The 11,843-nt window shown below is 49.8% G+C and overlaps 1 protein-coding gene across 1 annotated transcript in view; it reads left to right on the top strand.

Annotated features, from left to right (window-relative positions):
* Positions 1 to 11,049, top strand: part of DPYSL5 (dihydropyrimidinase like 5) — a 53,524-nt gene extending 42,475 nt beyond the window's left edge. Inside the window, exons 8-12 of the mRNA XM_003411926.4 lie at positions 1,092 to 1,233; positions 2,416 to 2,558; positions 3,800 to 4,007; positions 8,436 to 8,604; positions 10,964 to 11,049. Coding sequence (XP_003411974.3) covers positions 1,092 to 1,233; positions 2,416 to 2,558; positions 3,800 to 4,007; positions 8,436 to 8,604; positions 10,964 to 11,049 — 748 coding nt within the window. The remainder of the gene's footprint in view (positions 1 to 1,091; positions 1,234 to 2,415; positions 2,559 to 3,799; positions 4,008 to 8,435; positions 8,605 to 10,963) is intronic.
* The last annotated feature ends 794 nt before the right edge of the window (positions 11,050 to 11,843 follow it).

Here is an 11,843-nt window from a genome sequence, read left to right on the forward strand (position 1 = left end):
TACAAGCCTCCCAAGTTCTTAGTGACCAAAGGGCTCCTCAAGAGGGTGTGGCACATCCCTGGGGACAATGGAAGCCTCATGCTGGGAACTCTCCCAGACCTTACCTGATGCGGCTCTTCACTCCTATCCTTTCTGGTTGTAATAAACGAGTAACTAAGTATAGGCAGAAGCCCTGTGGTGCAGTGGTTAAGAACTTGGCTGCTAACCAAGAGGTTGGCAGTTTGAATCCACAAGCCACTCCTTGGAAACCCTGCAGGGCAGTTCTACTCTGACCCTATTTCTACTCTGTCCTGTAGGGTTGCTATGAGCTAGAATCAACTCTACAGCAACAGTTTTTTTTCGGGTTAAGTATAGGTAATAGTCTAAGTGAATTTTGTGAGCTGTTAAAGAGAATTACCGAACCCACAAGGGACAATGGGACACTTACTTAGCTCAGGGTGACTGATTCACAGAGAGGCTGCGAAGGCAGTTGTTTTGTAAAGACCCAGCTCTGGGGGGCTGGCTGACAGAGAAAGGCTGCATGGGCAGTTGATGAAGAAGGATAGCCCCTCTAGTTTGTGACCTAGCCCAGGGAGCTACAGAGAGAGAGGGGCCGACTGGTCTGCAGTGCAGAGGGTTGTGTAGACTCCTGAGTCTACGGCTGGTGCCCACTGACCTGGTTCTGGGTGGCTGGGGATGAAGTCTGACCTAACTAGGGTGAGAGAGGAAGTGCCACAGGAGAAGTGGCTGGTGAGGAGAATCGTAGAGATGTGGGAAGGTGAAGCCTGGGTCCGCTTTCAGGTGATAATTGGATTCATGCTGATTCTTACCACACAGGTAGCGATAAAGGTGGGACTTGTCCACCTTGCCACTTTAGTACAGTCAGTGACAGTGCACTGCCACGCTCTGCAAATATTCCCGTTTTGTAGATGAGTAAAGTGAGGTTCATACAGATCAAGTAACTCATTAGAAATCATGTAGCTACTAAGTGGCAGAGCTGAGATTGGAATCCTCTTCGTCTGATGTCAAGCCAATGGAATTTTCCATACCTGTCCCACACCTTCTGGCACCCTTGCTTCCCCCTTACCTGGTCACTCCTTCTCTCTGCCCAGTGATACTCTGAACATTGTGGCCTCAGATCACCGACCGTTCACCACAAAGCAGAAAGCTATGGGCAAGGAGGATTTCACCAAGATCCCGCATGGAGTGAGTGGCGTGCAGGACCGCATGAGTGTCATCTGGGAGAGAGGAGTGGTATGTCTTCTGGGTCCCCTCCCCACTCTCGTCCTAGAAAGAATTCTCACTCTGGGGAATCCTCTCAAAGAAAGTTCTTAGGCAGGCTGATCCAACCATAGCTTCTTGCCTCACTGAAAAACAAAGCCAAAAGGGTCCTTTTTTCTTTCCTGATTAGGAAAGGTAATAAGATCTATTAAAGAAATTCGGAAAATACAAAAGGTATAAGGAAGAAAAAATTCACATAATTTCATGCCCTAGAATAACCACTGTTAACATTTTGCTATATTTCTTTCCAGCGTCTTTTTCAGTGCTTACCCTATATATTACCTTAAAAACTGGATTAATCTTTTTTTTTTTTTCATTTAACAGTAAAGATTCTTTAATGGCTGTGTAATATTTCCTCCAGTAGGAATACCATACTTTATTTAATTATTCCCTGATATTTGGAGCTGTAGGTTGTTTTAAATGTCTGTACTTACGAATGATGCTGCAGAGAACCTCTTTGCTCATGAGTCTGTGTCAGCATTTCTGATTATTTCCTTAGGGCAGATTCCTAGAAGTAGATTTCTGGGTCCAAGGATAGTACATTTATAAGGCTCTTGATATATTCTGTGTAATCGCTTTTCAAAAAGGCAGAGACTGAGGCTTCGTTTGAATACCACTTGTTCTGCCTTCGAAGAACAAACATTTTTGGTCATAACCTGTCACCAATTAGGTGCAGCACAGAGTGTAAGCCCCAAAGAGATTCGAAGTCCTCAGGACTGAGCTTCTAGCTCAGAGAAGGCCCGGGGAGGTAGCTCAGGGGATCTCCCTGGCAGAGAGTACCATGCTGTCACATGTGGGTGGCTGGGGCAACGGGAAGCTGTTCCGGAGCACAGGGTGTATAACCCTTTGTAGATGACGGGAGGCCCCTGAGTCATCCACCGAGGGCACATGAGTAGAGCTGGTTTTGTAAAGAGTAGGTATACTTGCACCAGGTACTTAGCCTATTAGAACGAGGGCCCACTCACCATCAGAGCTGGTTCCCATGGAACCAAGCCAAACAGGTCAGTGCCTTTGAGCTAGTTCCCACAGCATTGTCCTCCTTAGCACTGCTCTAACCAACTGAGCTAAAAGGCCACTGGCCAGGGTCAAGGGTGACCTGGGGTTTGAGGCACACACTTGAGGCCTGGCTGACCTGACACTTTTGCCACGTTTCAGGTTGGAGGAAAGATGGATGAGAACCGTTTTGTGGCTGTTACCAGCTCCAATGCAGCTAAGATTCTCAACTTGTATCCTCGCAAGGGCCGCATCATCCCTGGAGCCGATGCCGACGTGGTGGTGTGGGACCCAGAAGCCGCAAAGTAAAATTTGCTGCTAGTCTCCAGGGCTAGAGGGACTTGGGATTTGAAGGAACTTATATTCTAAAACTCCAAAGGCATAGCATCTTTACATCTACTTAAAGCACAGATAAGCATGACCTTGAGGTGTGTTCAGCTCAACAAATATGTGAGTGCCTGCCATGTGCCAGGCACTAGAAACGCAACAACAGCCAGGTGGGCTTGAGATCTGCACCATGGAGCCACACCTGCACAGCACTTTACAGCTTTCAAAGCTGTTTCACATCTTTGTTCTCATATTTTCACACGGCTCAGAGAGGCACTCTGGAGTTCTTATTTATTTCCATTTTACTGATAAATCTAAGACCCAAAGAGTAGAGGGACTACCCACATCACATAGCTAATGAGTGGCTGGGCCAGACAGGTGTTCTGACACTCCATTTCTGTTTTTGCCACCAATCCTCTGCTTCTCTCTTTCGGGGCAGAGAGCCTGGCACCCAAAACATTAGTAAACACCCATAAAATGAATAAATGAAGCACGCCAGGCTGATCAGCATGACAGGGTACAGAGCTGATCTTTTGTAGACCATCATTTTGATTCAGATTTGTGCAGGGAAGATGTGAATTTTCTTTAATGTTAAAACTTCCTTTAGTCATTCAACAAATACCTGTTTAGTGCTACTGTTTGCCAGGCACAGAAGAGTGTGCTGGGGATATAGCAGTGACCAAAATAGACCAAAAATATGCTGGGATTCGAAGATGAAAAGTTTAGCCGCAAAGAAAGCCCAACCCTGTGTGCCACACCTGCCTTCATTCCCAGGACATCTTTGCTGTCTTCTCCGTCAGGGTGTTTGAGAAACCCTGCTCTGCATCCCTGGGTACGAACGGTTAACATACTCAGTTACTAATCAAAAGGTTAACAGTTCAAACCCACCTGGAGGCACCTCAGAAGAAGGGCCTGGCAATCTCCTCCCAAACAATCAGCCATCGAAAACCCTGTGGAACACAGTTCAACTCTGACACACATGGAGTTGCCATGAGTCATAATCCACTTGAGGGCAACTGGTTTGGTTTGGTTTTTGCTCTACATCGTGATGCCTGGAGCTGGTCCCCATTACTGGTAACAGTGTGGCTGTGGTAGGGAGGCCCCTGGAGCTTGACCCAGCCTTTGGGCACGATCCCTTCCCAGTGAGCATCCCGGAGAGCAGTGACACTTTTACCTCTTCTCAGAGTGCTTTCTCTCTTGCCCCCTCCCCCACCCCCAGGACAATCTCAGCCAGCACCCAGGTGCAGGGAGGAGACTTCAACCTGTATGAGAACATGCGCTGCCACGGGGTGCCGCTGGTCACCATTAGCCGGGGGCGCGTCGTGTATGAGAATGGTGTCTTCATGTGTGCCGAGGGCACTGGCAAGTTCTATCCCCTGAGATCCTTCCCAGACACTGTCTACAAGAAGCTGGTCCAGAGAGAGAAGGTGAGATGGGCAGGGTCAGGGTGCTGCGGGGGAAGAGGGCTAAGCCCCCTACTGGGGACAATTTCTATGACTGTTCTCAATCTCAGAGATGTTCTTGCTCTCTTTTCCCATACAATCCTGTTGCCTGGAATAGTTTCAGCACAGGTCACCCAGCCACAACTTGATTTGGGAACAATTAACAGAGTAGCAAAGGAATACATGTAACAAAATGAAATTCGTTGGGAAGGGTTCCCAGTCCCCCTGGAGCTGGGGGAGTATTACGGGATGCTCACAGCTGTTTCCAACATCTGGTTTCTGAAAGGATTCTTCTGTCCATTGGGGCAGGTGATTCCTGTCTTGGGCCTGGGTTACCCTATTTGCCCTGGAGTTGCTCTTTCCCTGAGCCCCTCTGTGACTGTAGTACACTGGGTGAGCTTTGCTGAGTCAGAGTTCCCCAACACTGACGAGTCAGGTCAAGCGTGGGATAGTTCATTACAGTAAGACCAGGGGCTCCCACCCTCTGATGGGTAAATAACTGGTCTACACACTCACCCAAGGGGAGGCTGGCCTTTCCCCTCGTTGCTTGGGGGTTGATTGTACGGCTTTGCCTCTGAGAGCAGCCCTAGAAAATCTGGCCTGAATCCTTAGTGACAACCCAGGTGCTGGGAACCACAGCCCTGGCCTTTGGATGGAGATTCAAAGTAGCCAGAAAAGAAGAAACCTGACAAACAGCTAAAGCATTGTGCTGTTTCTCTACCTTTTCGCGTGGTATAGGAAAATATTATCGTGGCTGCAAAATGCTCATGCCCAGCTGTTTCCAGCTGCCAGCTAGAAAGGGGTGAGGATTTTAAATGTGTCATGACTGAGGGCCTTAGAGCCACGCTGGTCCGACAGCTCTGTCCTACCCAGACTCCAAATGACATACCACTGCTTTAGCCGTGGCACACGTAAGACATGCTGATCCTTTTTTCTTTTTTTTTTTTTTTTATGACTTCTTCATCCAGTTTCTTCTGTATCCCACTCTTTTGCTCCTTTCCCCAGTACAGCCTCCTGTCCCAGTCCTCTGTACATACACAGCAGGCGCTTAATATGCGCTCTGGAGGTGATGTACCAGTGAAGGTTTCTGGGTGAGAGTCAGGGAAATTCCCTTTCTGGCCTTGTGAGTCAGCCGCTTGTCGGTCATGGTGTGGATACCCAGGAAAACGTCCTGTGTGTTTATCACCCCCAGGCCCTAAGAACCAGCTCAGCAGAGGCATTTTTCTGGGTGCCTTCCCAAAGACCAGTCCACCACCCCTCAACCCCAACATTGCAATCATGTCCCAGGTCAGCATCAGCTTCCTGTTCCAGGTCACAATCCCTCCACCCTTGATTGACTCTAGCTTCCAGCAGGGGTCAAGGAGTTTAAAGGACCTTACAAAAAACAGACTCAGCTACGATATTGCTGAGCTCTAGAATTCTGCTTACGAATACCTCAGGAGAAGGTCTTTTAAGGTCTATCTTGGGTTTGGCACACTGGCCATCCAATGGTCACATGACCTCTGCTCTTATTACTTTAGTTCTCTATTCCTTTGTGCAAAGGTCCAGCACTTTTTCTCAGTTTCTCAGGCCTTCCCTCCTTGTTCCCGCCCAAACGTTTTCAGAGTGGCTGCTTCTGCCTTTGCCCACCGCAGCTGTGCTCTGAATACCCTCTGCTCTTGCTGGCCTGTACAGGCCTCAGCCCTGGGGTGACCCAAGGGCCAGAGAACTCCCTCAGGTGGGGCGATGGGCAATTTGACCTTCCTGCCCTCTGAAGACCCCTGACCAAGACTTGATTTCACCCTGAGTCTGACCAGCAGTAGACCCCTCTGCCACAAGCTCACTCACAAAATCTACAACCTAATTTCACTACCTGTGGTCCAGCTGTCCTGTGGGAGAGGTGATTGTGTGATGGGGCGAGGGGACTGTTAGCGCTGGACGATGCTAGTTTCCATTGTCCATCGTGATTACAAGGTAGAATTTTAAATGATTAGGCAAACCCAGGTCTCTCCAAGCCCCTAAAGGCACAGAGGGCAATGTGTCTGTGACTGCTGTGCTATCCTTACCGCCCTTTAGTTTAAGGAACCTAAATGTCCACCCAATGGGGGTTGTGGTCGACATTCATTTACCCAGCAGCCTGCTGCTTTAGGAATGGAATCCCTGTCCTTTGGGCAACAGCTTCTCTCCCTTGGGGTTTTAGTGGCGCTGTCGGTACTTAATCCCCTCCTTCTCCTATGGGGGCAGAAGGCATGTGACCCAAGCTGACCCTATCAGAGCACTTCCCAGGGAATTTGCGAAAAGGAACCGAGGGAAGCAATCCTTCCTCTGGTGATGGAGCTGGACAACACGAGCCCCGAAGCTGCTGCTAGCCACGTTCTGACCGCATGCAGAAAGCTGAGCAAATAGGGTAGAATCACGTGCCCTCCAGGGTCTGTGCTCACAGCCTTGAGATAGAAATATGGTCTTTGATGCAGATGGGGACTTGAAATATGTACTTTTGCAAAACCCAAGATAGAAAGTTTGGCAAAGTCAAAAAAGATTACAGATCCATGGGGAAGATATTTTATTAAGAATAAGAAACAACACAGGGTAGTGGAATGTCACCTCGTTTCTGTAGCACCCGGGGTCACGGGCTGCACTGTAGTGAGGAGCCAGCAGGCCCCAGAGAGAGACTTCAGCCTGGCTCCGCTATTTAACAGCTGTGTGACTGTGGGCAAGTTGCTAAGCTCCTGTGGTCTGTTACCACCTCTGTGCACGGGATAATGATAACGCTTCCCTCGTGTTGTGTGAGAATTAAATGTGTTAATACATAAAAAAAAAAAGGGCTTAGTAAATGTTAGCTATTATTCTTGTCCCTATTTCTAAGAGGAAAAAATAAGGAAGCGAGTTGAAAGGGGGAGAACTCAGAAAAAACATTCCAATGATTATACCAGATACAAATTCAACCCAGAGTCCCTCTATCTAAAGGACATATTATAACGACAACTTAGGGGCTTCAAGAAAAAGCCAATTATATTCTCTGTTCTCTGTGATAGCCCTTATATAATATAACACAGGTATGCAGAAAAAGAGATCAGAAAACCTTGTTGTCCAAAAATGAGAAATGAGTGAGTCCTGGAGGGTGAGGGCCTCAGGGAAGAGAGCTGCTCTGGTGTCAAGCCAGCCGGGGAGCCAGGGAGCCAGGGACTATGGGACACTGAGTAAGGAAACGACAGCCCCTTGGTCAGAATATGACAGCCAAGACTCACACCAGGTCTGCACAACCGCCTTCACCACCTGGACCCTGGTCTGCTGTGCTTAGAAAGGCCAGAACAGTTGAGGCCATGTTTGCAGTTCTGAGGATTAATCTACGGATCTGTTGTCAGAGAACAGGGAGGAAAGTGTAGACTGAATACAAAGAATCCCCATTGCCGTTGAGTCGATTCCAACTCACAGCGACCCTACAGGACAGAGTAGAACTGCCCCATAGAATTTCCAGGGAGTGGCTGGTGGATTCAAACTGCCGACCTTTTAGTTAGCAGCCGAGCTCTTATCCACTATGCCACCAGGGCTCCATAGACTGAATAGCCTTTAAGAAATCACCCGTATCTATTGGTTACATCCCTGGTAGGTACCTGGGGTGTAGATCCACCCGTGCTGCTGGTTCAGGCCATTTGCACATGCTCCAGCACATTTCTTCCTCCTCAGAATAGCAGTTTTTAAGATGATTAAGTGCTTTAAGTGACCTGTACATTTACAAGAGCAGCTGACACTTGTTTGTTGCCTGCCACGTGGCAGAGCAGTTTTAAGAGCTTTGCATCTCTGAATTCATTTGATCCCATAACAATTCTATGATGTAGCTACAATTATCCTAATTTTACAAAAAAGGAAACTGAGGCAGAGTGCAATTAGGTAGCTTGCACAAGGTCACACAGCTCACAAGTGGCAGAGCTGGGATTGGAACGCAGGCAGTCTGGCTCCAGAATATAGGCACTTAACCCTGCCGCCTTTGTATTGATACTGGGGAACTCCAGATCTGAATTAGTTTTATTTAGCTTTTGCCCCCACAGAGTGTGAGACCACAGTAAAATACACGGCCTCTTGGGAACCTAGCAAGTGAAGGGCTAACTTTGCTCTGTATGAGAGGTGCTGTCATGTTGAGTACCTCAGAGATCATCTGCTACCTTGGTGAGGGTCCCACCGATGTTGAGAAGGGGCCAGTGGGTATCTCCTCTACACGTGCAGATGTGCACACCACATGCACACTCACACGTGAACACACACTAGTTAGGGACACAAGAATTCTCTAGCCCCTGGACTCAGGGTATGAGGACCCTTTGTCACAGGTGGCAATCTTGGCCGTGAGCAGAGTGGTGGCCTCTAACACCATCATGGAGGCCGCACCCGAATCACTGGGCTCTGATGGTGGTGTTCTTTTTTTCCATCTTTTACCAGACCTTAAAGGTTAAGGGAGTGGACCGTACTCCCTACCTGGGGGATGTAGCTGTTGTTGTGCATCCTGGGAAAAAAGAGATGGGAACGCCGCTTGCAGACACTCCTACCCGGCCCGTTACCCGACATGGGGGCATGAGGGACCTTCATGAATCCAGCTTCAGCCTTTCTGGTAAGAGCAAAGGCCACCCAGACTTTTCCCCACAGTGAGGCAGTAGGGTGGAGGGATGCCAGGAGGAGGGCCCACCCCTGGCAGTGGGACTTATATATGCCTGCCTCTCCTTTTCCTCCTCTCCCTCCCTCCTAGTCAGCATCTTGATGAGTGTGGGGTCCAATATTAGAGACACACAAACATTAGAGAAGAACAGGAGGCCTCCTGGTCCCTGGGGTGCTAGCCAGTTTAACAGGCCATGGCCAGCCTTAGGCTGTCCCCATGGTTTCTAAGTTCAGATATCTTTATCCCTTGAAACATTTGGAGGACCCTGTACACAGGGAATGTCCCAGAAATGACCTAGGCTCCGCAGGGCTAGCCCTCTGTGGCATGTGGGACTGCACCCCTTAGCCATATCCCCATCCCCACTCCTTGGCAGCCTCTCCACAGAACCTGCTGCCTCCATTACTCCCTCTCCTACCTCCGACCTTTCTATACCTTATCCCTACTTTTGTCCCTCCTTCACCTTCTCTTCTATCAGGACTTATACTACATAATATGTTTCACTAACTTTAAGTAAAATATTTCTCTCTTGACTTCTGACCCCTAGCTTCTTTCTTGACCTTTCTGTCCCTTGGTCATGTCCTGGCCCTAATCAGTTTGTAAAATCTCTGGATCCTGGGAAGTATCCTGGCCCAGTTATTAATGCCAGGATCTCCTGCTGCCCCACTGACACCGGTGTATGGTGCCACAGGCTCCTCTAGGCCATGGCTGTCTATGCTGGAGAACTTTATTATTGTCAATGGGACACATCTCAGGTATTTAATGGAGGGGGCATCATTGTCTGGTAAGTCGTGGACCTCAGTTGTCTCAGTTATCTAGTGCTTCTCTTACGGAGATGCCACAAGTGGATGGCTTTAACAAATTTATTTTCTCACAGTTTAGGAGGCTAGAAGTACAAATTCAAGGGAAGGCTTTCTTTCTGTGTTGGCTCTGGAGGAAGGTCCTTCTCTCTTCTGAGCTTCTTTCTGCTCCTGGGCCATCTTTCTGTGGCTTCGCATGTCTCCTCCCCATCTCTGCTTCTCTCGCTTGCTTGTTTAATCTCTTATGTCTCAAAAGAGATTGACCCAAGACGCACCCTACACTAATCCTTCCCCATTCACGTAACAAAGACGACCCATTCCAAATAGGATTATAACCACAGGCATAGAGGCTAGGAATCACAACCCCTATTTCTGGGTGACGTAATTCAGTCTATAACATCAGTGGAGAACAAGGAGGGCTAATCTGAGGAGGGCCATTGAAGAGCTCTGGAGATTGGCAAGGTGGCAGGGCCTGCTGCCTAGGTTCCTCCGTGCCCAGCCTTATGCTGGGTGCAGCTTGGGCCAGAAGAGAAGTGGTTCCTGTTTGAGGTGCTTAGAGTCTGTGGTGAGGGAGTCCTTTCTCCACTACACTCCTGTGTCTCAGAGCTGACCTCATTAATGAGATAGCTGCTCCTTGGCCCTGGAGGCCTCTGCTGCAACCACCAGCAGGGAGACATGAGCGCAGGGAGTCAGAGAGGGGTCCCTGGGAGTGGCATTCAGAGTCAGCAGAGGGCTGGTCAGTATCCACTTGGCCTTGCGAAGTCCAGGAGGTATAGATTCCCACATCTGCCCTGGCTTGTCTCTTCCTGCATCAGCCAGCCCCACAAGAAGCAGCGAGGTCCCCAAAGCTGTGCGGCCCTCACTGGCCAGTGACTTCTCCCACCCGTCTCTGGACAGAGTCAAGCCTGGGCAGAACACCTCTCAGGTTACAGCAAACACCAGACAGCTCTCCATCCTACCCTCTACCCCAAACCTTGTCTGTTCTAGGTGGGACTGGCTGAAGAATGTCCCACTATCCTCTCTGGAGCATCAGGCCCTCCTTTTCTAACTAGGTCTTGGGATCTCGAGATGTGAGGCCTTTGGGATGTGATTCTTTCATTTCCTACAACAATGGAGCACCTACTGCTCTCCTTCTCATTCTCACCCCCTGAGGCCTGTGTTCGAAGGCCCACATAGCGAGCACAAGAGACCACGTGCCTCAGGCTCAGGAGGCAGTGAAGGCCACATAGTGGGGCAGTTAATAATGTATGCTCTGAAGCAGGAAGACCTGAGTTCAAATCCAACCTCTACCACTTAGCAACTGTGTAACTATGCAATATTGGACAAACTTCTTAACTTCCCTGAGCCTCAGTTTTCTCATCTGTAAAACGGGATAGAGTTGGTGTGAGGATTAAATTAGATAATACACATGAAGGACTTTCTTCAAGCCGTACACACTGGGCCCGCGGTGGACGGTGGCCACGATTTTATGGCCCGAGCGAGGGCTTCCGCACTCACCTCTGCTTCCTTCCCTGCAGGTTCTCAGATCGATGACCATGTTCCAAAGCGAGCTTCGGCTCGGATCCTTGCTCCCCCCGGAGGCAGGTCAAGCGGCATTTGGTAAAGGCACTGACCAGCCCCCCAAGTGAGGATGCACTGCTGCCACCAGCCCGTACACCCTCCGGCCGCAGCTACAGGGGCGGGAGAGGCTGGGCTGGGCAGCTCACCACCTGAGGGGGCCCACAGGACCCGGGAGCCCTTCCCATTACTGAAGTGTGATTCACTGTGCTTCGAGCCAACCCAACAGGCACTTTGAGATGTGTTCCTCCTGCCGTAGTCCTTCCCTGCCTAGGCCTCGGCAGGGTTTTCTGGGGGCCAGGAACCCCACACTATGCACAGAGCCCAATGCATAGACCCTAGCCCAGCCCCTCCTCTCTCACATCGCCTCCATGCGCTGGCTTTGGGGGAGCCCACACTCCAGTGCCCTGCCCCTGGCTGAGCAGCCAGTCGTTCAGAGCACTTTAGCAGATGTGGGTTTCAAAGACAAGGACTCCCTTCCCTGCCCCCCTCAGCCCTGAGGTTGCATTTCCCAAGTCAGACAGGGTGTTTGCTTCCCAGCCACAGCCAGGACACCCCGTTTTTCCTGATGTACCTCTGGACCCCGAGTGGGTGTGGTTGGGACACCCTGTGCCCTTTGCCAGCTTCTCCCTCTCCCCACCGTGCCCGCTGGGAGTCACAGGCCAAGAAAGGTGAGCTGGGCGGGCACAAGGCTGGTGGCAGGCGCGTGTAAATGATTTTGTTTTGCACGTTTGGTTTGTGCAGTGGTTTGGTTTGACTTGTTTGTGCATCCTGTGGAAAAAAAAAAAAAAAAAACGGTGCTTCGTGTCACTAGCATAGCATAGAAACAGGGATAGGTGT

The sequence above is a fragment of the Loxodonta africana genome, chromosome 12 (assembly GCF_030014295.1).
Source record: "Loxodonta africana isolate mLoxAfr1 chromosome 12, mLoxAfr1.hap2, whole genome shotgun sequence".
NCBI classification, from domain to species: domain Eukaryota; kingdom Metazoa; phylum Chordata; class Mammalia; order Proboscidea; family Elephantidae; genus Loxodonta; species Loxodonta africana.